Genomic DNA, 27,482 nt, shown 5'->3' on the forward strand with positions numbered 1-27,482 from the left:
AGGCCTTGGCCTACAGGGACACAGGTGCCAGTTTCACTTTGGTGACTGAAAACCTAGTGCCTCCTGAACAACACATCATTGGACAACAGTATAAGATTATTGATGTCCATAACTCCACTAAGTTTCTTCCCTTAGCTATAATTCAGTTTAGTTGGGGTGGAGTTACTGGCCCTAAGCAGGTGGTGGTATCACCTAGCTTACCTGTAGACTGTCTCTTAGGTAATGACCTAGAGGCCTCAGGTTGGGCTGATGTAGAGTTTTATGCCCATGCAGCCATGCTGGGCATCCCTGAGGAATTGTTCCCTCTCATTTCAAGTGAAATGAAAAAGCAAAGGAGAGAAGGCCTGAAAACTCAGGATCCCTCTCCATCAACAGGTAAAAAGGGTATCACAGTATCCCCTAACCACCCTACCATTCAGGATACTATTCCTGTGGTGGGAGAAACCTCTCCTAGGGTGGCACCTGTTCCAAGGGAATCATCAGCTGGCAAAGCTGGACTCCCTGAGGTAGAAGTACCTCTCTGTGGGATAACTAACATTGGTGAGAAAAAGAGCACCATTTTAGTTAACATGGAGCATCCCTCCAACCCTCCCAGAGAAACTTTAGTGCAGAAACTCTGCACTGCCTCACAACACTTAGGACAGCATCCCTGCCCTAGTGTGGAGCTGATAGGACAGCATCCCTGCCCTGCTCCAACTCAAGAGAAACAGCATCCCTGTTCTCTCTTCCAGCCAGATGGACAAAGTTTTTGCCCAGCTATGGCTTTTCTGAGACAGCATCCCTGTCTGGCATTTCCATCACTACAAATAGGTTCAGTGGACAATTCCCACTGCTCTAAACTAAAACTTACTGATAGAAACTCTGAAAATACATCTTCACATTGTTGCTTAGCTAAAAAACTTCAAACAGGGTGGTTTACATCCCCACAGGGAAGTAACCATATAGTGGATGATAAAGGGAGTAACCAGTCTATTGCAGAGCTACTCTCTACTTATCACCACTTAGACAATAAAGTCTCAACTGGCCAAGGTTAGCCTTATTGTCCTTCGTTTGGGGGGGGGTTGTGTGAGAAGGTAGCCTCTTTCTAGCCTTGTTACCCCCACTTTTGGCCTGTTTGTGAGTGTATGTCAGGGTGTTTGTCACTGTTTTCACTGTCTCACTGGGATCCTGATAGCCAGGCCTCAGTGCTCATAGTGAAAACACTATGTTTTCAGTATGGTTGTTAAGTGTCACTGGGATCCTGCTGGTCAGGACCCCAGTGCTCATAGGTTTGTGGCCTATATGTATGTGTCACTGGGTCCCTGTCACACAGGGCCCCAGTGCTCATAGGTGTGCATGTATATGTTCCCTGTGTGGTGCCTAACTGTCTCACTGAGGCTCTGCTAACCAGAACCTCAGTGGTTATGCTCTCTCATTACTTTCAAATTGTCACTAACAGGCTAGTGACCAATTTTACCAATTTACATTGGCTTACTGGAACACCCTTATAATTCCCTAGTATATGGTACTGAGGTACCCAGGGTATTGGGGTTCCAGGAGATCCCTATGGGCTGCAGCATTTCTTTTGCCACCCATAGGGAGCTCTGACAATTCTTACACAGGCCTGCCACTGCAGCCTGAGTGAAATAACGTCCACGTTATTTCACAGCCATTTTACACTGCACTTAAGTAACTTATAAGTCACCTATATGTCTAACCTTTACCTGGTAAAGGTTAGGTGCAAAGTTACTTAGTGTGAGGGCACCCTGGCACTAGCCAAGGTGCCCCCACATTGTTCAGAGCCAATTCACTGAACTTTGTGAGTGCGGGGACACCATTACACGCGTGCACTACATATAGGTCACTACCTATATGTAGCTTCACCATGGTAACTCCGAATATGGCCATGTAACATGTCTATGATCAGGGAATTGCCCCCTCTATGCCATCCTGGCATTGTTGGTACAATTCCATGATCCCAGTGGTCTGTAGCACAGACCCTGGTACTGCCAGACTGCCCTTCCTGGGGTTTCTCTGCAGCTGCTGCTGCTGCCAACCCCTCAGACAGGCAGCTGCCCTCCTGGGGTCCAGCCAGGCCTGGCCCAGGATGGCAGAACAAAGAACTTCCTCTGAGAGAGGGTGTGACACCCTCTCCCTTTGGAAAATGGTGTGAAGGCAGGGGAGGAGTAGCCTCCCCCAGCCTCTGGAAATGCTTTGTTGGGCACAGATGAGCCCAATTCTGCATAAGCCAGTCTACACCGGTTCAGGGACCCCTTAGCCCCTGCTTTGGCGCGAAACTGGACAAAGGAAAGGGGAGTGACCACTCCCCTGACCTGCACCTCCCCTGGGAGGTGTCCAGAGCTCCTCCAGTGTGCTCCAGACCTCTGCCATCTTGGAAACAGAGGTGCTGCTGGCACACTGGACTGCTCTGAGTGGCCAGTGCCACCAGGTGACGTCAGAGACTCCTGCTGATAGGCTCCTTCAGGTGTTAGTAGCCTCTCCTCTCTCCTAGGTAGCCAAACCCTCTTTTCTGGCTATTTAGGGTCTCTGTCTCTGGGGAAACTTTAGATAACGAATGCATGAGCTCAGCCGAGTTCCTCTGCATCTCCCTCTTCACCTTCTGATAAGGAATCGACCGCTGACCGCGCTGGAAGCCTGCAAACCTGCAACATAGTAGCAAAGACGACTACTGCAACTCTGTAACGCTGATCCTGCCGCCTTCTCGACTGTTTTCCTGCTTGTGCATGCTGTGGGGGTAGTCTGCCTCCTCTCTGCACCAGAAGCTCCGAAGAAATCTCCCGTGGGTCGACGGAATCTTCCCCCTGCAACCGCAGGCACCAAAAAGCTGCATCTCCGGTCCCTTGGGTCTCCTCTCAGCACGACGAGCGAGGTCCCTCGAATTCAGCGACACCGTCCAAGTGACTCCCACAGTCCAGTGACTCTTCAGCCCGAGTTTGGTGGAGGTAAGTCCTTGCCTCACCTCGCTGGGCTGCATTGCTGGGAACCGCGACTTTGCAAGCTTCTCCGGCCCCTGTGCACTTCCGGCGGAAATCCTGTGTGCACAGCCAAGCCTGGGTCCACGGCACTCTAACCTGCATTGCACGACTTTCTAAGTTGGTCTCCGGCGACGTGGGACTCCTTTGTGCAACTTCGGCGAGCACCGTTTCACGCATCCTCGTAGTGCCTGTTTCTGGCACTTCTCCGGGTGCTACCTGCTTCAGTGAGGGCTCTTTGTCTTGCTCGACGTCCCCTCTCTCTGCAGGTCCAATTTGCGACCTCCTGGTCCCTCCTGGGCCCCAGCAGCGTCCAAAAACGCCAAACGCACGATTTGCGTGTAGCAAGGCTTGTTGGCGTCCATTCGGCGGGAAAACACTTCTGCACGACTCTCCAAGGCGTGGGGGATCCATCCTCCAAAGGGGAAGTCTCTAGCCCTTGTCGTTCCTGCAGTATTCACAGTTCTTCAGCCTAGAAAGAGCTTCTTTGCACCAACCGCTGGCATTTCTTGGGCATCTGCCCATCTCCGAGTTGCTTGTGACTTTTGGACTTGGTCCCCTTGTTCCACAGGTACCCTCAGTCAGGAATCCATCGTTGTTGCATTGCTGATTTGTGTTTTCCTTGCATTTTCCCTCTAACACGACTATTTTGTCCTTAGGGGAACTTTAGTGCACTTTGCACTCACTTTTCAGGGTCTTGGGGAGGGTTATTTTTCTAACTCTCACTATTTTCTAATAGTCCCAGCGACCCTCTACAAGGTCACATAGGTTTGGGGTCCATTCGTGGTTCGCATTCCACTTTTGGAGTATATGGTTTGTGTTGCCCCTATCCCTATGTTTCCCCATTGCATCCTATTGTAACTATACATTGTTTGCACTGTTTTCTAAGACTATACTGCATATTTTTGCTATTGTGTATATATATCTTGTGTATATTTCCTATCCTCTCACTGAGGGTACACTCTAAGATACTTTGGCATATTGTCATAAAAATAAAGTACCTTTATTTTTAGTATAACTGTGTATTGTGTTTTCTTATGATATTGTGCATATGACACTAAGTGGTACTGTAGTAGCTTCACACGTCTCCTAGTTCAGCCTGAGCTGCTCTGCTAAGCTACCATTATCTATCAGCCTAAGCTGCTAGACACCCTATACACTAATAAGGGATAACTGGGCCTGGTGCAAGGTGCAAGTACCCCTTGGTACTCACTACAAGCCAGTCCAGCCTCCTACACCGTAGTGACCCCGAAAGTCAGAAGCCCACTGCCTACTACCCTACACACCCCTAAATTCAGTATTTGGGGGAGCCCCTAGTGCCAGAGAAGCTGATCCTGATGATCTAAGAACACCATGCACAAAGAAGATCCACACAAGCAGACGAAGAGAAGAGAAGCAGCTGACCTGGTACCAACCCCTCTGGCATGTCTTCATCCCTCATCAAAATCTTCACGAAAGTTGACTCGTCCTGCAGCTGTGACTCCAGAAACCTGAGCAGACTTCCTGCATTCAATAAAGACTCTAGACCTTCTGTGACCAGCGACCTGTTTTTCAAAAACCTCCAAAGAAGGGACTCTGAAGCCCCCAGAACCGCCGAGACCCGACACCTGAAGTCACCGCTGCACCCATAGTCTCAGTCCCAAGGGGGAGTGGACCACCAGTGGAAACCAACTTCCCTAGCTCCCCAGAGTTCAAGTCCAGTGTGGTTTCACCCCTTTTGAACTCACCAAAGGCATCTGCAGCCTCTGCACGCATGCCTCCTCTCCCGCAATTTCTGTGGTGAGAGAAAACCGATGCCTAAAACACCAACTGCACCCGTCGCCTCCAGCGAGTGGACCCCTGGTGTCAACGAAGTCCCCCAGCTCTCCTGAGCTCGAGACCACTGCAATTTCACGTCTCCTTGACTCCCTGATGACGCCTGCAGCCTCAGACCACAGGACCCCTCAACCACGTGCTCCTGGACACAGAAACCGGACACCAAAGGGCACCTCTGCACCCGTCGCCCCTGACCTGTGAGAAGAGGACCAAAGGTGCACCTACGTCCCCAAGCATCCTATGTTTGCAACCTACCTGTTTTTATCCTTGTCTGGCCTGCTATCCAGAACCTGCATCCTTTTTCCACAAAGACAGATCCCCATTGAACTACATTGGACACCTGACGCTGGACTACACCCCAGCACCTGGATGCCCCAGTGCCACTTGAGTGACTTGTTGGTGTGGCCTGACTCTTGCCTAGTACTCACCTTAAGTCTCGGACATTGGTCCCGTAAGTCGTCAAACAGTACCTGATTGCAGAACTTGTTTTTCCTCCCAGAGGATAACATTGCAGAACTCAGAAATTGCGCTGTCCACTGAAAATAATTCCTATTCAAAAACTTATTTAGCTGAACAAGTTTTCTTTGGTGCCTAAACACATATAACGATACTTGCTATTTTTATACATTGGTGTGGATCTCCTTCTTGAGTTGGGTGTCTTATTTATAAGTTATTGTGTGTATTTGTGGATGTCTGGCTACTCGTCCACACTACTCTTAAACAGATCTCTTTGGGAGTGCATAGCAAGTCTATCCCCTAACTGAGGACCCCGGACCCTTTACACAGTATTTGCATACCACATAAAGGGCTAGCTTCCTACACCCACCGTCCCCCGTCTTCTCTGTCCCTTCATCTCTCTCCTCTAGTGCTCTTCCCTTGGGCCTCTCTTCCACCCTGCTCTTGTCCATTTTTCCTCCATCACTCCTAAGCCTACTTTTTTTGAGCACCTAGTACTTAAACTACTTGAACTGTAAGGGAACAGATGGGGATAATAGGATGTAGTTACGAAAACATTTCTTATTGTATATTTTAATTCTAAAATTATTTATTTTAATTCATAGAATGATAGCTTTACCAAGGTGGTCTCTTGGCTCTGATCATAAGGGAGTAGCAAGGGTCGGATGGATGTAATTTGTAAGCCACAGGGTTTGAGAGTGCTCTGAATCCTTAGTTAGAAGAAGGTGTCTGGTTCCAAGAACGGTAAAGCACCATCAGTCGGACACATACCTTCTGAAACGAGTGAAGGTGGAAGAAGGGTAGTTTGAGTGCTGTGCAGTGTTGGCCTCGGGTTTTTTAAGCCGTGATGGGCAGTGCAGAGCTGTTAAAATGGTTTGGCTTCTAGCCGACAGGGAAGAGATGCTAAGGCTTGCCTGACATGGCGGCTTCTTTTTAGGGTAAGATGGGACCTGCTTGGGTTATGGCTTATCTGGAGTCTGCAGTGTCCAAGATGACGTTTGTTGCTGTTACATTCTTGATGAGATGTCCGGGGTTACCAGAGATACTTTGTGAGTAGCCCGAAGTGTGGGGTGCACTACTTCAGAGGGTGCAAACAAAGAGATACGTCACTGGTGGGTCATTCAATGGTCAGCCTCCAGATGGGATATCAAGGAGTGTGACTGGAGGGGCAGTTGTAGAACAAGGTGAGAAAGTTGTCATCCAGATGAATGATAGTCACGAACAGAAGAATATTTTTGCTGGTGAACTTAGGGTCTTTGTTGATCTGAACTGGCTTCATATTTTGCCCACTTTGGAACTGAAGAAGAGTCCCTTAGGGTGCTGCTATCAGTGCTGAGGAAGAAAGGGAGACTTGCGGGCTCCTTTGGAATGCTGCGTATCAGTTGTTTGGGGATTAGGCTGCAGAAGAAGGAGAGTGATGGCTTGACGTCAGTCACGAAGCAAGGTTTGGGTCCATGCTAGAGGAGAGCCCTGCACGCCAGCCATAAGAGGGTGGATGCGGTGGTTGGGTTGGTCAGTGGTGTTTTAACCTTCTGACCGGTCCACAAGAGTTAGAGTGGCAGTTCTGCAGACATTTGAACATCCTTACATTATGAAGGAGGCAGAGAGCATTAGAACCCCCTGAGCTCTGCCACCGCCCCTCCCCCCACCCTTCACCAATTCCTCACCTTTAAGAGAACTGTGAAGTGAGCATAAGTCAGAAACCCAAAACAAAATGAAAAGTATAACATGATCACTGGCGTAACAAGTGAGGTGAAAACAGGTCAGAGTCCCTGTTGCCTTCTGAGGCCCCAAAACGAGGCCTGCGGTTTCTCTGCTACATAAGCCCTACCCCCCGGGTTGCTGGAATTCCAGGGGTAGAGTTAACAGAGCCTACCTGTGGAACCCTGAGGTTCCGCTTATAAATGAGAAATTATTTGGGGATTGGTAATTCTAGGTCTGATTTCTCCTGGTATGTCCTTATTTATCCCAGAGTTTCACCCAGAGGTGTTGGTGACATTCAGCAACTGAGATACCTGGGTAAAATGTACCAGGTCTGCGGTATTCAGGGCTTTTGTATTTACGATGGGACATGAACAGTAGTTATGCAGCAGTTACCATCTTTATCAAAATGAACCTCTAACGCCCAATGGGGCCCAAAGAAGGGTCACAGCACAGCCTTTGGAGAGGGAGAGTTTACTTTGGTCACACTGAGGAGGGGGAGATGATCACCTTGAACAGCACTGGTGGACTGGGGTCTAGTGAAGTGTATGTTCCTGCTCGTGAATGAGAAGTCCTGCACAAAGATTTGTGTTGTCAAACCATTGAATTTAGGAGTTTTGCAGCGCGTGTGTCTACTGTTCCAGGCTGCTTTGGGTGTCACTGCTCACCTTGAAGCATTTAGTGCTTGTCATGCCACGGTTGCAGACTTCATTCTTCAATTCTTTATTGTAAGAGCCGCCTTGATGTTTTGAGAGGAGGATGAAAGGGAGTCCATGGTAGTAAGTGGACCAGCCACCACCAACAGAGTAGCTGAAAGGCCAAAGGATATGGCGGCTTTGATGGGTGTGAATGGAGACCTGCTTGGGTGGAAATAATGCCACTTGTGTTTAATAATTAATGGCTGATTGAGTCTTGTGGATGGAGTAAGAGCTGTTAGTGGTTTGGCCTTTCCACAAACCACCTGGTATAGAGTGGGCAGTCAAATGGCCAATTCTACTCTACTGAAAAACATGGCGGTGAAGAGCAGTAAAATCATTTACATGACCCTCACATGACGGGAGGCAACGCCGATGGTGTGGGTCATTATTTTTTGCGTTATCAAAAACAAAATCCTGCTTTGTGACTTTGTTTTTGAAAATACAAAAAAATTAACAAAAATTTTGACAGACGGTAACATAATTTTAATAGAGCAGTTAATCCAAATTTGAACACATCGACAGGAAGTGCTGTGACAACTCTTCTTGCCAATGTTAAGCGCTGTCTCCTGGGCTGGTGGGCATCGGTAACTTCGGAGTTAGTTCATCAGGGTGAAGGGGTAGTTGATTCTGATGTAGTAAATTACTGAACTCAGAAGTCTAAATCGAGCCTAATAAGTTATCCACATTGGAGACTTGAAGATCTAGTGGTTGGCATGCAAACGATCTCAATCCACATCTGCGTCCACCGAAACGCGCGCCAGCACTGAATGGCGAGGTAGTACTGAATTTCCATCATGTCATATAGAAGGCAAACAACAAAAACTTGAAGGTCAAAAAACTACCTGCTATAGATAATTACAGAAAGTCAACAAGAAACAAAGAAAACCACAGAGTTGGCAAGGAATAAGCAAAATTATAGAAAGTCAACAAGAAGCAAGGGAAGTATGTGAACCTGGATGAACATTGAAGGACTCACGGAGAGTGGCTAGGCCAAAATTCAGACAATTCTGTGTTGGCAATATATGTGGAACGGCCACCATTGAGGAAAAATATTTATACATATATATGTGACATTTATTATTAGAGGATTATTGTTGGCTTGTGTTTGTGTGTCCTTTTATTATTTGTTGATTATTAGTTTTATGTTGTTTGTTCTGTGTAGTATTACCAGTTTTGTGTTGTATGTCTGGTGTAGTACTTATTTTTAGGAAATTGGGCCTAGAAGTTAGGTAACATGTTGAATGTTGGATATATTGAATAAATGATTGTTTTCTATAAGTATATTATAACTATCGGTGCGAATGTTTGTTAATAAGGTAGGAGAGTCTCACTTTCTGTGATTTGAGACCAGCGTTAAGAGTAATACATTAACGTTTCTTTCAATGCAGGGAATGTTTTCAGCATGCAGGCTGTCTCGTGCCGTGTTAAAGAGGAGGGATATCAACTCTTTGTGGACCATCAGGGCTCCAAGAGAGACAAAGCCATCAGTGCGGTGCTGGGTGAGTAGATTGTGCATACCTGAAACTTAGGGGATAAGGAGGAGGTTCTGTTACTGTAATGTCGCTTCTAGACGGCTCCCAGAGAAACCCAGTTAGGTTTAGGAAGCCAGAATGTGTCTGACCCTGCAGCATCCCTACCACACAAATCCAGGCTGCAACACGTGCCGCTGCCGCCTAATAACCGCCAGAGTAACACCCAAGGGGCCTTATTTATGGTTTAGAGGAAAGAGTAAAAGCAGGCGGGTGGTGGAGGACTTTACTCCTGCCGCCCTGCCTTTACTTCACCCGCCAAATTGAGAGATGTGTGCTGGTCCATGGACATCTTTGCACTGGCAGGACCCACCGTTAAGGGACTGCTCGGTCTAATATGGTGAGTGGCCTTCAAACTTTTACAAAATTTGTAAAGCAGAAGTTTGTCTTGGAAAAATAAAGCTAATGTCACCCCATCTCCACACCATAGTAAAATTGTGTGTGTGTGTGTGTGTGTGTGTGTGTGTGTGTGGGGGGGGGGGGGGGGGGCGGGGGAAGAATCATTATTTTATTTTTTCTGCAGGACTGAAAAAAAATTAAACCTCCCGCTTTAGACTCTAAATGGGGTGGGCAGTGTTATGTACTTCTTTCAAAGGCCCCCTCTTCACTTGCCCGCCCAGGGAGGTATATGCTAAACCTAGCAGCCTAACCGACTCAAAATGAGTCTCAATGTTCTGTGTACCATGCACAAGGCATACCGGGGCAGATACTTGAAGGACTGTCTGCCTAGAACACGGAGAACTGACAGCTGTGATGAGAAATGCCTAACCTTTTCTCTCAGTGGGCCTTCAGATGGAGTTAACATTGATGCAGGTCTCTGGGAGTATAGGAACAAACTGAGCCCACTCCTCATACAGAACCAAGCTATAACCTTTTCAGAGTGGCCCCAAAATGCAGCTGTTTTCCATCCTTTCAATGCAAATTAGTATTGCGAAACAGAATGTTTGTACCATAAAGTGCTAAATAACTGATTGTGGATGACTGATGAGTCGTAGCTTTGATTAACACGAAACACATGTTGGCTAATAGGAGTGAAACTTGGTGACATCAAAAAGATGGAAAAGAATGGAAAGAAATTACATTGCGCTTTGGGTAACAACAACTTTGTATCTATAGATTCTAGCACGTTTGTTTAAATAAATAGTTTTCTGATGGACACTTCTAACTGTGGATTCCAAATCTTTAGAATATCCGTGGGCAGCATACTGGATCAAGAGACATATTGACAGAAATTCTTCAACCAGGGCCAGTTTCATCTTAGTTATTATTGTCATGTATGTATTTGTGTCTACATCTATGGTGAGAGCAGAGTACAACAACAACTTATTGCAGGGGCGGCCTTTTCTTGACCCGGTTCTGAAAATCACCATTACATGCATCTCTCGTGGGGTGGGGAGTGCATCTACAAAACCTGGCTGTCGTGGATCAGTCAAAGCCAGTCGCAGGGATCTCCACATCAACTAACTAGAGTTGTTAGTTGTCCATCTAACCCTCAAGGCCTTTCTTCCCCACATAGTGGAGAAGATAGTCCCCAGGCGGACAGACAACATGACAGCCATGTACATGCAGAAACAGGGAGGCACTTTCCCTCCTCAGCTTTCTTTGCTCCCTCCGTCCATCTGGTTCTGGGTTCTTCACCACAGGATCCACCTGCTGGTGCAATATCTCCCAGGAGTGGACAAACGCTTTGTCGAACTTCTCAGCAGGATGCAACAAGAAGTCCACAAGTGGGAACTCCACTTGGGAGTCCTCCTCTGGTACTTACAGCGCTGGGTGTCCCCAGATGTGGACATCTTCACCACCTCAGAAAACGCAAAATGCCCAAATTTAGCCTCGACTCCCATACATGCAGTACAAAGGCAGTTCACTATGGATGAACTGGTCAGGGATATTTGGCTATGCTTTTCCACCTTGCCCCCTCATTCCGTTTGTAGGTTGAAGGCAGCTACAATACTCTACCACCCTCATCCTAGCTTACCCTGGCTCAACACTCTCATTGAGCTTTCTGCTTCTGCCCAACAGGCTGGACCTTCTCACACAGAAAAATGGAGAAATTAGGCACTCCGACTCCAGGAGTCTCAACCTTGCTCTCTGACCCCTGAGGTCTTAGAATTTGGGTACCTCAGTTTACTTCTCAAGTGCATGAACATTCTTAAAGAGGCACATAGGCCCACTGCTAGTGTCTGTTACACTGCCAAATGGAAATGATTTGTCCCTGCCTTTCACACCACATTCACCCCTTAGCAGCCAGCATTCAAAACAATGTTTGTTATCTACCAAATCTCAAAACATGTGGACTAGCCTTCACCTCTCTTTGGCTGCACTTGTCTGCTGTGGCTGGTTACCTCCATGACAGACAACATGTCTCTCTTCAGGATTCCAGTCATTAAAGCTTTTATGGAGGGACTCGAGAGTCCTTCCTCCCTGGGTGCCTCTGGCCCCAGTATGGAATGTTAACCTTGTTGTCACAAGACATTTCAGTTGTGTTCCTTATAATTTCTTTATTGAAAATTAGCCTTCCTCGCGACTATGACATCATTGAGACAAGTTAATGAGCTCCAAGCCTTAACCTTGTGTATGAAGGTACCCTCTTTCTTGGCATGGTTACCCCCATTTTTCTGCCTGTTGTCAGTATGTTTGACTGTGCCTACTGGGTTCCTGTTAACCATGACCTCAGTAGTTTTGCTGTCTCCTCTAAATTGTACCTTTTTCTTCCCACAATTGACATACTGGTCCCCCCCCATGCAAATCCCTAGTATATGATACAGCGGTACCCATGGCATTGGGGTTCCAGGGGAACCCTATGGGCTGCAGCAATTATTCTGCCACCCATAGGGAGCCCATGCAGAGGGTTCTGCAGGCCTGCCATTGCAGCCTGCATGAAACGGGTGCATGCATCTGTTTTCACTACAGGCCACTATAAGTCAAACTTATGGTAGGCCCTCTCAGCCCAGAGGGCAGGGTGCAAGTACCTGTGTGTGAGGGCACCTCTGCTCTAGCAGAGGTGTCCTCACAAACTCCAGGTCCATTTTCCTGGACTTTGTGAGTGAGTGCGGGACACCAATTTATGCGTGTACTGGACATAGGTCAATACCTATGTCCAGCTACGTAATGGTAACTCCGAACCTGGGCATGTTTGGTATCAAACATGTCGGAATCATTTCCCAATACTGTTGCAGATATTGGAAGTAAAATTCCATGCACTGTGGGGGCTCCTTAGAGGACCAACTGGAATTGCTACCACCGGTCTTAAAGGGTTTTCCAGGCAACCCAGCTGCTGCCACCACGCAGACAGCTTTCTGTCCTCCTGCTGCTTGATCTGATCAAGCCCAGGAAGGCAGAACAAAGGATTTCCTTTGGGAGAGGGAGGTAATACCCTCTCCCTTTGCAAATAGGTGTGACTCGCTTGGGAGGGGTATCCTCCCCAAGCAACTGGTTTGCCTTGTAGGGCACGTGCCCTCCATGCATAAACCAGCCCACACCGGTTCACGGACCCCCAGTCTCCCTGCTCTGGTGCGAAACTGGACATTGGAAAGGGGAGTGACCGCTTCCCTGTACATCATCATCCCAGGGGTGTTGCCCAGAGCTCCTCCAGAGGGTCCCTGGGTTCTGCCATCTTATATCCCAAGTTGGCAGGGAACTCTGGGAGCATCTGAGTAGCTAGGCCAGGCAGGTGACGTCGGAGTCACCTTTTGATAGGTGCTCACTTGTTTAGGTGACCAATCCCCCTTTCAGGGCTATTTAGGGTTTCTCTCGTGGGTGGGTCCTCAGATTCGGCTTGCAAGACTCCTCTGTATCGACTTCTGGTCCGGAGCTGCGACTGGAACTTCCAGGATCCGACCAGCTGCTTCGAAGAAGAAATGACTTTAGCAACATTGTTTCCAGGGCTCCTGCGAGCTTTGCAACATTTCCCTCGCCGTGCATCCTCAGAAGACAGCAGCTCTTCAGCCTGCACAAGAAGAAGAAGGAATCTCCCTTGGAGTGAAGGAGTTACTCCCCTGCAACCTCGGGCACCTACAACAAGGGACGACCGGCTGCATGGATCCCTCCTGCTGAGCTGTGTTAATCCTGCATCACAGGTGGTGGTCCGGAGTAGTCCCCTTGGTCCTCTCTGCCAGCTGTCCAACTTTGGTGGAGGTAAGCCTTTGCCTTCCCACACAGGACAGTACCCCCATGCACAGTCTCTTGCATCTGCCAAGGCATGTTTGAATCTCCTCCAAGGGACCTTCAGGCGACATGTAGGTCCAGCCACCAGCACTTCATCCTACAAAGCACAGCCTCCTGCGTGGTTCTCCTTTGGCGTGGTATCCTCTTTTGTAGTGCTACGTGGGCTTCTTCTCTGACTCCTGTGTCCCCGTCCTGTGGGACTCCTATGGGTGCTGCCTCTGCTCCTGTGGACTCTGCAACGCTGAAGATCCCCTGTGATTCCCCCTCTTACACCTTGCTGGTCTCCGGTAGCACCTCCTTTCCACTAACTGCGAGTTTGCCTTTGCCAAGGCTTGTTGGTGAAATCCTGCAAGACACCCGTCTACAATCTTCCTTCCGGTGTGGGACATCTTCTGCATCCCTCTGGATCTCTTCTCAGGCTCCAGGGCTGCAGTGCTGACCTGTTCTTCAGTACCGACGAGCAACTCCTTGATCCACAGCTGGGTGGGTAGTAGCTCCTACTCCTCCTGGACTACACTGTGACTCTTGGACTTGGTCCCCTCTCTCCACAGGTCTTCTTTCTTCAGGAATCCACCGCTGGTTTTCTTGCAGTCTTCTCTGGGTGTCTTTTTCATCTTTTCCTCCTTTTGGGTGGTTTGGGGGAAATCCAGTGTTTAACTCCTGCATTCCTGGTCGTGGGGGATACTGTTACTTACTTCTGTGGTTCTCTAGTACTCCCAGCTCCCCTCTACACATTTTACTTACCTAGGTGGGGGTACCTTCTATTTTTTTAGTATGTTTGTGCTCCCCCTAGGTTCACTATTGGTCATTCCTGTTTGCACTGTTTCCTGAACTTTTCTATGCCTGTTTCTGATTACTAGTGTATATAATTAATGTATTACTTACCTCCTGAGGGTTGGTTACCGGTCTAGTATTTTGTGGGGATATGTTCCTGAAATAAAGTAACTTTATTTTGGTCCAACTTTCTTTCATGTGTGTAAGTGTTGTGTGACTACAGTGGTATTGCTTGAGCTTTGCATGTATCCTAGATAAGCCTTGGCTGCTCATCCACAGCTACCCCTAGAGAGCCTGGCTTCTAGACGCTGACTACACTTCACTAAGAGGGGATACCTGGACCTGGTATAAGGTGCAAGTACCAGAGGTACCCACCACACACCAGGCCAGCTTCCTACACCTTGGAAGAACCTGTCACACTTATTTTAAAGAGAATATGTCACACCTATTTAAAAAATAAAAAAAATGCAGATCCCAAGGAACCAGCTATCACCCCATATCTCTCCTCCCCCTGCTGGGCAAAGGACTGGAGTCCTACGTCAACAAACAGCTCTCCACCTACTAAAAGAATCATAGTTTGCTGGAAGCCTCTCAGTCAGGCTTCAGACCTTCCCTTAGTACTGAAACTGCCCTGTTAGCAGCAGTGGATACAATCAGGTTATCCCTGGACACCGGAAATCCTGCTGTGCTGGTTTTGCTTGATTTGGTGGCGGCGTTTGATACCATCTCACACTCCATCTCGATACAGCATCTTTACCAGATTGGCATCCGGACGCCACCCTTGACTCATTCAAAGATTTCCTCACAGATAAGGTCCAAACAGTCTCCAGCACTTATCATTCCAGAACTATTCCCTGGACAAGGGGGTCCGTCAGGGTTCCTCCGAGATCCCTACCATTTCCAACATTTATGTAGCCCCTCTTGTCCAGTTGGTCAAGTCCTATGGTTTTGAAATACTGTCTCATGCAGACACCACCGAACTAGTCATCTCGTTTGGGCAGGACATTGAGAATGTCAAACATCGATTTGTCATCTGCATGAGAAAAATTGCCCCCTGGATGTCCCTCAGTTGTTTTCAATTGAATGAGGCCAAAACAGAGATTATCCTGTTTGGCAAAGCTCACCTGCATTGGACGGATGACTGGTGGCCGGATGAGCTCGGCTCTGCCCCTTCGCCCAGTAGAACAGCCAGGAGCCTGGTTATGCTCCAAGATGAAAAGCTGTTTATGAGAGACAAGATCACTTTAATCTGCGGCACACAACATACCGCTGCCTGCCTGGTCAATAAATTGCCTCCACGGACACCGTCAGTCCCAAGCTTGACGCCCTTCATTAGCTCCCTGTTATAAAGAGAGCATTGTTCAAACTACTCTGCCTGACATACAGATCTGTCAGACAGAGGCCCAAAATATCTACAGGACAGACCCGTCCACCACCACCCTGACAGAAATGTAAGATAAAAAAAAATCAACTTCTTCCATGTCATCGGCTTATTCGAATGGCAACATTTGCCGGCTGGGCTTTCTCCGGTCTTTCCCCTTCCCATTGGAATAGACTTTACCTCTTTATCTGTGCATGCTCCAGTTTCTCTGGGTTTAAAAAACACCTCAATACCTGCTCTTTCATCTATCTGCTGGTCACAGTGATGGGATATTCCTTTGGGGCTGAATTGTTGCGCTTTATCAAGTATCCATTTTCATAACATAACCTTTCCTTCAGGCTCATAGAGATATGGTTGTCCTTACACTAACCTTAAATTTCTTCCTAAAGTGGTCTTTCCTTTCCACCTTAACCAGTCTATGGAATTTGCAGGTTTTTTTTCCACAAACTGAGTCGGTTGCAGGAAGGGCGATTCATACCTTAGACGTCAAAACAGCCTTATTGTACTATGTGGATAGGATGAAGCTCTTTCTGAAAACTCGACTGTTGCTTTATCTCAGCTGCATAAGGGGAGGCCTTATCCAAATCAGGCATAGCCTGATGGATAGTTAAATGCTTCCAAATGTGTTACGCAGAAATTAAGAGTTTTGCCTGCTCCTCCTAGAACCCACTCTACCAGGGAAGAAGGGGTCTCTGTGGCCTTCCTCAGGAACATCCCCATAGCAGACATTTGTAAAGCAGATACTTGGTCTGCACCACATACTTTAACTAAACACTGTTGTCTAGATGAATTAGCTCCCAACAACTACATACCCTTTTTCAGTCTTATCCAACATCCACATGCTAGCCACTACTTAGGGGAGGACTACTTTACAGTCTATGCACAGCATGTGTATCTACAGCTACACATGCTTCAAACGGAAATTGTTACATACCCTGTAAGCATCTGTTCATGGTATGTAGTGCTATAGATTCACATGCGCCCACCCACCTCCCTATCTGCTTCTAGCTGTCGCAGTTATTGTTCCTTGTAACTTTTTTGCATAGTTATCTTCCTGTCTCTCTGTCCTGTGTCGCTTTGCCCCAGCTCCATCCTTACCTGCTTTGCGGAAAACAGTTTAACAGTGGGGCCAAAGACCATGTACATCGCAAGCCAAGAGGTGGAGTCACAGTACCATGTGACTCAAGAAGAACTGTTCAAAGCAAAACAACTTGCACACATCCGGGCCCAACGCTAGATGGCAGGGATATGCACGTACAGAGTACTTAAGGAGTAAGTGACAGTAACTTCAGTTTATGGATTGCTTCAAGAAATTTGATATTTTAGAAACTTATCCTTTATAAATGTAATTTTAACTTATACCAGTACTGATAACTGATATCTATTGCTTTTGTGCAAAACGTGGAGTGCTTGGTGGGCCACTAGTAATTCTAAATTGGCTTTACTGTCCATTACTCGAAATACACCTGTTGCGCTTTTCTTAAATACTTAGTCGGGGAACACGTATTTAAAATAAACTCTATGGGACTTTCTAGAAGAAAAAAAAGCAGAGTAGGGGGTTAAGTATGTTACAATGGAAGCAACACAAGATAATCAGGGGATTACATTTTTAAGAAACAGACAATAAATAAACATGGTGTAAAATTACTATAATGCAAAAGAAAAGAAGGCTAAAATCAAATTTGCAAAGATTAAATGTAGATAAAAATGTGGACATAGTAAAAATTCCTAGGGAAAACGACAGAGGAGTGGTGGAAACCAGGAAAATGCTCACTTATGACACTGGAAAGAAATGGAAATGTAATTTGGAAAAATGTTTACTTGTGACACCAGAAAGAAATGAAAACAAGGATGCAAAAAAGTGTAAGGAAGAGATGAGTAAAAAAGACATTCACGTTGAAAAATCAAAGGATTTTAAAATTTAAATAGACTGATTGTAATAGAAAGTACTCTGAAAAAGGAAAGGGCACTGACAAATGAGATAAAGAAGAAATTCTTCCCTAAAATCAAGAAACCAACTATCTGTTCAAACTTAGCTATGAAGACGAGTGTCTGTGATGAAAACACCTAGGATTTATAATTAATTCAAACAAAGGATCAATGTTGGATAAAAGTTGAACTCTGCACAGTAAATTAAACTGTCGCAGGGGACAGAGAGTGATCAAAACAAATAAGGTGGATGTTAAACTAAATATGTTTTGTAATTACGCAAAAAAATTGCCTTTTAAATATGAGGATAGAAAAATGTCATTTAAAGTAATATGAGTTGGACCAGACCGGTATAAGTGATAAAACCGTCAAGAAACAAGTCATTTTATGCTGCCGTGTTAGAAACGTTACAACTAGACTATGGCAAAAATTGTAAAGGAGATTTTGTGCAGCCCTATTTACATACAACAATTGAGAAGTATTGTAAAAGGAAAATGTCCACAGCTTTCTCCAAAGGAAGGTGCTAGTTTGATTGAAATGGATCTGTTTATAGTATCAACAATAAGAGACTTGGGGAAAACTGTTAGTAGAGAAAGAAATCCCAGTAATCAATCAATCAATCAATCAATCATAGCATTTGTAAAGCGCAGCACTATCACCCCTAAGGGTATCTGGGCAATAGATCTAGATCCAAGGTTGCTGAGAAACTAGTCAACGCCCGCCTATCCCACTTCCTCGAAGAAAACAACACTCTTGACCCCTCACAATCCGGGTTGCGCAAGAACCACAGCACGGAAACCGCCCTCATCGCATGCGCTGACAACATCAGGACCAAAGGCGAGACCGTCGCACTCATCCTCCTAGACCTCTCCGCAGCCTTTGGCACTGTCTGCCGCCACACACTCCACACACGCCTCCACAACATAGGAATTCCCTACAAAGCCTTAGACTGTCTCACCTCCTTCCTCAATGACCGGACCCAGAGAGTCCACCTTTCCACTCCACCGCTACCAAGATTATCTGCGGAGTCCCCCAAGGGTCCTCCCTCAGCCCCACACTCTTCAAAATTTACATGATCCCCCTAGCCAACATCCTCTGACCACACGGAATCACCATCCTCTCCTACGCAGATGACATCCAACACATCCTCACCCGCAACTCCACCACCGCCAAAACCAACCTACACGCTGCTCTCCTCGACACCGCCAACTGGATGACAACTAACCACCTCAAGCTTAACTCCAACAAAACCGAGATCATCATCTGCGGCCCCAACAAAACCATATGGGACGACTCCTGGTGGCCCACCGCCCAAGGCCCCGCACTCACCCCCGCAAACCACGCACACAACCTCTGCTTCATCCTGGACCCCTCCCTCTCCATGACACAACAAATCAATGCACTAACCTCCTCCTGCTTCCACACACTCCACACTCTAAAAAAAATCCTTCAAATGGATTCCCCCAGAAACCAGAAAGACAGTCACCCACGCACTCATCAGCAGCAGACTTGAGTACGGTAACGCCCTCTACGCTGGCACTACACTCAAACTCAAACGCAAACTCCAGAGAACCCAGAACACAGCTCGTCCTTGGCCTCCCCCGCCACAAACTAATCTCACCACACTTCAAATCTCTTCACTGGCTCCCCATAGACAAGAGAATCACTTTCAAGATCCTCACCCACGCACACACATCCCTCCACAACACCGGCCCGACCTACCTCAACGAAAGAGTGAACTTCCACACTCCCACCCGCAACCTCTGATCAGCCGACTTCACACTAGCTACAGTCCCCCGCATCCATCGAACCACCACAGAGGCAGGGCCTTCTCCTACCTTGCCCCCACAACCTGGAACTCCCTCTCCACCAACTTCCACAAAACCAAAGTCTTCCTACTCTTTAGAAAAAACCTCAAGACATGGCTGTTCGAACAGTAACCCCCCCCCTTCCTTGAGACCCTCACGGGTGAGTAGCGCGCTCTATACATTTTTTTGATTGATTGATTGTCGTTTTTAATATCTGTCTCGCTTAGCTCTGTTAAAATGAATGAAGATGTTTGCATGATTCTGACAAATCATTGGATCTCCTGACAATAATACTGAAGACTTTAGTTAAGAACAAACAAAAAGAGGAAAAGGTTCAAGGAACTCAAACCCATTAGTGTAAAAGTGATACGGGTGAGAACAATATTAACAGTGTTGAGCAGAAACTATTGAAGAAAATAATGCACAAATGTGAAACTATAAAATAGGCTCGTCATGGAATCCAAAGATAAAAACAAAAGATAGTTAAATCTAAATGGCATAGAGAAAGCTGCTCTAGAAATTGGGACATCAATAGAGCAAATATGTGAACTGCCTCTTTTTTCCTGTGTTTAAGAGAAATATGCCCCCCAAAGCAACCTTGAAAAATAAAATAAAAGAAGGATTGGATGAGGAAAAAGAAGAAACATAACTACAAAGACACCAAGTAAAATCAGATTTCCACGTACAAATGCTAGAGGATGATATTCCGTGAGATATTACTAAATCCATTGGTAAGAACCTTTTATTTAAAGGAGAATACACAAGAAGTTGAAATAGAAAGAACATGATTTGAAAGTGTGTGTAAACATGAAAAAGTTGCGGTAAACAACTTAATGAGAAAACCAAATAGAAAAAGGAGGCAACGTAAATTGAGTAAGGGGTTGAGGTGTTCTGGATGTTCAAGAGACAAATGCTCTAGAAGAAAATAAATTAATGACTCAGAAATAAGCAACCAACAAATCTAGTAAAAGTATTATTGTTTGAGGAGTTCTTTGTAGGAGAAAATACTACGTATTTAAACTGCTCAAGAGAGTTAGCTATACTACATTCTCCTACAGGGCAACGTAATAAACAATATAGAAAGTGGACATTTTTGGAAAGATGGGAGCGGTAAAGTCAAGATTTTTAAAGATCAAGGTAACTTTCTACTCACTTAAAATTGTTGTGGAGATAGTAACAGAAACCGATGAGTTCAGGAAACTAGGTTTTCAGAAATGGCCATTGTAGAAATTCATTGTTCACAGAAAGCTGGATAAACCTGCAGTCATAATACAGCAAATAAAAGTGAGAAACGCTGAAATAAGGCTGAAGAGAATGTAATATGTACAGAATTAGGAACAGAAAGGAAAATACCCTTGGACTCAAAGGATGTTGAGGATTGGACATGGTTAGCCACGGCTATAAATCCAAAGATACCGCCTCAAGCGCCCCGCGAATTCTAGCAAAATCTGTGGGCGATTGTGTTGTGGATTATACCGTGAGCTTGGAATACAATACAAAAGGTTTGTGTCACTTTAATACACAGATAAACGTTATGTAAGACACGTAGTGAATAGCCAAGACATGAAGTAGCTAATTATGTTTAACAACAAGTTGGAGCTAAAATCAATAAACCAATAAATGAGGTCCAAGTAGGGGGATAATGGAACTGTTCCCATCGGTATTAAAATTCACAGTGATCCAAATATATAGGGGGCAAGACAATGAGGGCGGTGTGGGCGCTTTCCACCTTGGTGCAATATTTAACTTTGCATCCATTGCAGCTACATCGACCAGTGCTTGATCAGGTTGGGGCATTGATTATTGTTGCTAAATTGTCACGTTTTCCTCCATCATGAGTTTGAAGGAGGAGCGGGCATATTGGAAAGGCGTGATAATAATAGATTGATAAGGGGACATTGCAGATGTATCTGAGATGGAGTCATGAATATTTCAGATTTTGGACTTGAAGAAATACAAGTCTCTAGTGTTGCGAGTGTTTTCAGCACTTCTGGATGGCCATTTCTTGGAAATGCTGCAGATTTCTTTTGTTTGGTTCCGGGCTTCATTGATGCACTTGGTCATTGTTCTTTGTTCCTTTGTGAGGACACATGGTATCCCCGCACTCTTCGAGTCAGCAATTGCTCTTGTGTGCTTTGACAGTGAGGTGAACCAGCTTGTGTTTGTATCCTTACCTCATTGGTGATGGATGTTGTGTTGTGTAAGCGGCTCAGCAGGACCTTTGTGTGGGCGCAGAGAGGCGGCTTCAGGTCTTGTGGGGGTCGTTGAAGTCTTCCGTAATGTTCTGTTGCATGTTTGAATGAGAGTCATCTCCGGCTTGAAGAGGAGGTAACGCCTAGCTGTCCCTTTGAACCCAGGTGAGGTGATTGGCACGCAGTCAGCCTTGTGCCAGATAAAAGAAGAGCAACAGAGTTTCCCCGTGGACAGTCGCGCCTCTGAGCCAGAGCACAATGTCAGTTCTTCAGCGGGTGAGTAGAATGTGATTATATACGTTTCAGTCTGACATTGACTTACAATCAATCCTCTGAAGCACAGTTTACCACCAACTTATCACTTTGCACAACCAAAGCCTCTGGGTAGACATTGCAAAAGAAGAGATAGCAGAGCACATAAGCAATCATTCACCACTGCAGTAGGTTTGACCTTCACCTCCAAGATTCTGCACCAACTAAGACTTTTCCTTCCTGAGTTTTGTTAAGAGTGTTGTCTATGCAAGTGCATTAGCACACATGATATATGTTCACATGTAGTGGTCCCTCTCTTGTCTGAGCACCTGAGCCTTCCTTCTGTTACTGACTCAAACCCGGAAGGGCCCAGTGATTGTGCAGACGGTTGTGCTGCTAAACTCTTCTTTGCACTACTCGCCTTCCAGTCTGCCTTCCCACCCTGCAAAGCCTGTACTCAACCCTATAGTACCTGACTAGTCCTCTAGTGTAAGATTAAGAGGATAGACCAGTCTCCAGTGATTTTATGGACCTTCTCCCAATTTTATCATCACTGCATGATTATCTGGAGAACACGAACAAGCCAGTGGAGTCCCCTCCCCCCCCTCCCTTTTCCACTGAGCTAAAAAGATCACTGCCACCTGCAACAAATTTTGGATGGTTAGTGTAGTTGAGCACACCAAATGATCTCTAGTGCGAAGCCTACTGCCCACATATTGGACTTGATCAATTCCCTCCTAATCAGTGACCGTGCTTCATATTTCACCTCTCTGGATTTCAAAAATATACTTTTCCATGTCACAAGGTGCAATTCCAATCCGTCTAAAATCAGGTCAGGTTACTCTGCTCTTCAGGACAAATGGAGCAGACTCGGAAGAGCTGAACAACTTCAGCCCAGTGACCAACCTACGTATCCTGGCCAGAGCATTACAAAAGTTCATGGCACGTGAACTCAGTCAGCACTTTGTAGACTTTGACTTACAAGATAAGTTCTAGTCAGGTTTTAGAGCTAGGTGCTGTACAAAACCTGACGTTCGTGCAATAATGGATGACGAGTTATCCATTCTTGACAAAGGGGAATCTTATCAACCGTCAACACAGTCAAGCACATCCTGAAGTCACGCTTGGCGATTGATTACACAGTCTTGAACTGGCTCTCCTCATATCTGAATAACCACTGCCAACAAATTAAACTAAAGGATTCATTCTCAACCCCTGCCCGGGTCAATCAAGGGGATTCTCAGGGCTCCAGTCTTGTACCTATCTTCTATAACCTCTGTATGGAGCCCAGTGGCGGCCGGCAGCTTTAGGAGGGAGGGGGTCTCTCTTTCTCTTTCTCTTTCTCTTTCTCTTTCTCTTTCTCTTTCTCTTTCTCTTTCTCTTTCTCTTTCTCTCTCTCTCTTCCATTAACAACACTCATACCATTCAAACATTCATTTTAAAAGATCACACACACACACACACTTAGCTTCAGCCTCCAGGAGGGTTGGGACTGCTGCCAATGAGGGAGGGCAGCAGCCCCAGCCTCGTCACAGAGTGGGATGGGGTCAGTGAGACTGCTGACCCCACCCCACTCTGTGACGAAGTGTCACTGATTGACACTCGCCCTGGGCACTTCAGGGCTTAAACTGAAGCGCCCAGGGAGAGTGTCAATTGGTGAGCTTTCCTCGTCACCCAGGGGAGGGCCTCAAGGCACCTTTGCTGAGCCGAGGAGGTCACACCCATAGGAGCTGTGACCTCCTCAGCCCAGCAAAGTTCAGCTCGGGCAGCCAGGAGTCTGCGCAAATCGCGCATGTCTGCTCCTGGCTGCCTGAGCTGAACATGGAGAGTGTCTGCCAGGCTGACCCTTGTTCAGCCTGACAGACACTCTTCATGGGGGGCAAAAGGTGGGGGGCGTGGTCCCTCTGTCCTAAAGGACGGGCCGCCACCGATGGAGCCACTTGCAATGATACTCCAATGAGCCAATCTCACATCATCTAAACGTGGATGACACACGGCTTTACCTACAAATCTCATCTCTAGATGTGTACTTCACCAAAATAATACTCTAAGATGTTTAATCTTCACTTTCAGTAGGGGATGCGTTGGACTCTGAAGGGGTAAAAGGTACTATTCCCACTACAGACAGGGCAACAGTAGGGGAAGCGTTGGACTCTGAAGGGGTAAAAGGTACTTTTCCCACTACAGACAGGGCAACAGTAGGGGAAGCGTTGGACTCAGAAGGGGTAAAAGGTACTATTCCTACTACAGACAGGGCAACAGTAGGGAAAGCGTTGGACTCAGAAGGGGTAAAAGGTACTGTTCCCACTACAGACAGGGCAACAGTAGGGAAAGCATTGGACTCAGAAGGGGTAAAAGGTACTATTCCTACTACAGACAGGGCAACAGTAGGGAAAGCATTGGACTCAGAAGGGGTAAAAGGTACTTTTCCCACCACAAACAGGGCAACAGTAGGGGAAGCTTTGGACTCAGAAGGGGTAAAAGGTACTGTTCCCACTATCAACAGACAGCAGTAGGGAAAGCGTTGGACTCAGAAGGGGTAAAAGGTACTATTCGCACTATGAACAGGACAGCAGTAGGGAAAGCGTTGGACTCAGAAGGGGTAAAAGGTACTATTCCTACTACAAACAGGGTAACAGTTGGGAAAGCATTGGACTCAGAAGGGGTAAAAGGTACTTTTCCCACCACAAACAGGGCAACAGTAGGGGAAGCTTTGGACTCAGAAGGGGTAAAAGGTACTATTCCCACTATCAACAGACAGCAGTAGGGAAAGCGTTGGACTCAGAAGGGGTAAAAGGTACTATTCGCACTATGAACAGGACAGCAGTAGGGAAAGCGTTGGACTCAGAAGGGGTAAAAGGTACTATTCCTACTACAAACAGGGTAACAGTTGGGAAAGCATTGGACTCAGAAGGGGTAAAAGGTACTTTTCCCACCACAAACAGGGCAACAGTAGGGGAAGCTTTGGACTCAGAAGGGGTAAAAGGTACTATTCCCACTATCAACAGACAGCAGTAGGGAAAGCGTTGGACTCAGAAGGGGTAAAAGGTACTATTCGCACTATGAACAGGACAGCAGTAGTGAAAGTGTTGGACTCAGAAGGGGTAAAAGGTACTATTCCTACTACAAACAGGGTAACAGTTGGGAAAGCATTGGACGCAGAAGGGGTAAAAGGTACTTTTCCCACCACAAACATGGCAACAGTAGGGGAAGCTTTGGACTCAGAAGGGGTAAAAGGTACTATTCCCACTACAGACAGGGCAACAGTAGGGAAAGCGTTGGACTCAGAAGGGGTAAAAGGTACTATTCCCACCACAAACAGGGCAACAGTATCGGAAGCACTGGACTCAGGAGGGGTAAAAGGTACTATTCCTACTACAAACAGGGTAACAGTAGGGGAAGCATTGGACTCAGAAGGGGTAAAAGGTACTTTTCCCACCACAAACAAGGGAACAGTAGTGGAAGCACTGGACTCAGAAGGGGTAAAAGGTACTATTCCCACTACAAACAGAGCAACAGTAGGGAAAGCGTTGGACTCAGGAGGGGTAACGTACTATTCCCACTACAAACGGAGCAACAGTAGGGAAAGCGTAGGACTCAGAAGGGTAAAAAGTACTATTCCCACTACGCACAAGGGAACAGTTGGGAAAGCGTTGGACTCAGAAGGGGTAAAAGGTACTATTCCCACTACAGACAGGGCAACGGTAGGGGAAGCGTTGGACTCAGAAGGGGTAAAAGGTACTATTCCCACTACAAACAGGGCAACAGTAGGGGAAGCATTGGACTCAGGAGGGGTAAAAGGTACTATTCCCACTACAGACAGGGCAGCAGTCGGGAAAGCGTGGGACTCTGAAGGGGTAAAAAGTACTAGTCCCACTACGCACAAGGGAACAGTAGGGGAAGCGTTGGACTCAGAAGGGGTAAAAGGTACTATTCCCACTATGAACAGGACAGCAGTAGGGAAAGCGTTGGACTCGGAAGGGGTAAAAGGTGCTATTCCTACTACAAACAGGGTAACAGTTGGGGAAGCATTGCACTCAGAAGGGGTAAAAGGTACTTTTCCCCCCACAAACAGGGCAACAGTAGGAAAAGCGTTGGACTCAGGAGGGGTAAAAGGTACTATTCCCACTACAAACAGGGCAACAGTAGGGAATGCGTTGGACTCAGAAGGAGTAAAAGGTTATATTCCCACAACAAACAGGCAACAGTAGGGAAAGCGTTGGACTCGGAAGGGGTAAAAGGTAGTACTCCCACTACAAACAGAGCATCAGTAGGGAAAGCGTTGGACTCAGAAGGGGTAAAAGGTACTACTCCCACTAAAAACAGGGCAATAGTAGGGAAAGCGTTGGACTCAGAAGGGTAAAAAGTACTATTCCCACTACGCACAAGGGAACAGTTGGGAAAGCGTTGGACTCAGAAGGGGTAAAAGGTACTATTTCCACTACAAACAGGACAACAGTAGGGGAAGCGTTGGACTCAGAAGGGGTAAAAGGTACTATTCCCACTAAAGACAGGGCAACAGTAGGGGAAGCGTTGGACTCAGAAGGGGTAAAAGGTACTAGTCCCACTACAGACAGGGCAACAGTAGGGAAAGAGTTGGACTCAGAAGCGGTAAAAGGTACTATTCCCACTACAAACCGGGCAACAGTAGGGGAAGCGTTGGACTCAGAAGGTGTAAAAGGTACTATTCCCACTACAGACAGGGCAATAGTAGCGGAAGCATTGGACTCTGAAGGAGTAAAAGGTACTATTCCTACTACAAACAGGGCAACAATAGTGAAAGCGTTGGACTCAGAAGGGGTAAAAGGTACTATTCCCACTACAGACAGGGCAACAGTATCGAAAGCACTGGACTCAGAAGGGGTAGAAGGTACTATTCCTTCTACAAACAGGGTAACAGTAGGGAAAGCATTGGACTCAGAAGCGGTAAAAGGTACTATTCCCACTATCAACAGACAGCAGTAGGGAAAGCGTTGGACTCAGAAGGGGTAAAAGGTACTATTCGCACTATGAACAGGACAGCAGTAGGGAAAGCGTTGGACTCAGAAGGGGTAAAAGGTACTATTCCTACTACAAACAGGGTAACAGTTGGGAAAGCATTGGACTCAGAAGGGGTAAAAGGTACTTTTCCCACCACAAACAGGGCAACAGTAGGGGAAGCTTTGGACTCAGAAGGGGTAAAAGGTACTATTCCCACTATCAACAGACAGCAGTAGGGAAAGCGTTGGACTCAGAAGCGGTAAAAGGTACTATTCCTACTACAAACAGGGTAACAGTTGGGAAAGCATTGGACTCAGAAGCGGTAAAAGGTACTTTTCCCACCACAAACAGGGCAACAGTAGTGGAAGCACTGGACTCAGAAGGGGTAAAAGGTACTATTCCCACTATCAACAGACAGCAGTAGGGAAAGCGTTGGACTCAGAAGGGGTAAAAGGTACTATTCCCACTATGAACAGGACAGCAGTAGGGAAAGCGTTGGACTCGGAAGGGGTAAAAGGTGCTATTCCTACTACAAACAGGGTAACAGTTGGGGAAGCATTGCACTCAGAAGGGGTAAAAGGTACTTTTCCCCCCACAAACAGGGCAACAGTAGGAAAAGCGTTGGACTCAGGAGGGGTAAAAGGTACTATTCCCACTACAAACGGAGCAACAGTAGGGAATGCGTTGGACTCAGAAGGAGTAAAAGGTAATATTCCCACAACAAACAGGCAACAGTAGGGAAAGCGTTGGACTCGGAAGGGGTAAAAGGTACTACTCCCACTACAAACAGAGCATCAGTAGGGAAAGCGTTGGACTCAGAAGGGGTAA

General features: G+C 46.6%; 1 protein-coding gene across 3 annotated transcripts in view; it reads left to right on the forward strand.

The window, feature by feature from the left end:
• LOC138286726 (uncharacterized) overlaps positions 1-27,482 on the forward strand; it is a 232,705-nt gene that overhangs the window by 33,645 nt on the left and 171,578 nt on the right. For all 3 annotated transcript variants that reach the window (XM_069227247.1, XM_069227248.1, XM_069227249.1), the window contains exons 3-4: positions 9,031-9,141; positions 21,588-21,698. In XM_069227247.1, coding sequence (XP_069083348.1) covers positions 9,031-9,141; positions 21,588-21,698 — 222 coding nt within the window. The remainder of the gene's footprint in view (positions 1-9,030; positions 9,142-21,587; positions 21,699-27,482) is intronic.

Source organism: Pleurodeles waltl, chromosome 3_2, assembly GCF_031143425.1.
Source record: "Pleurodeles waltl isolate 20211129_DDA chromosome 3_2, aPleWal1.hap1.20221129, whole genome shotgun sequence".
Classification (NCBI taxonomy): domain Eukaryota; kingdom Metazoa; phylum Chordata; class Amphibia; order Caudata; family Salamandridae; genus Pleurodeles; species Pleurodeles waltl.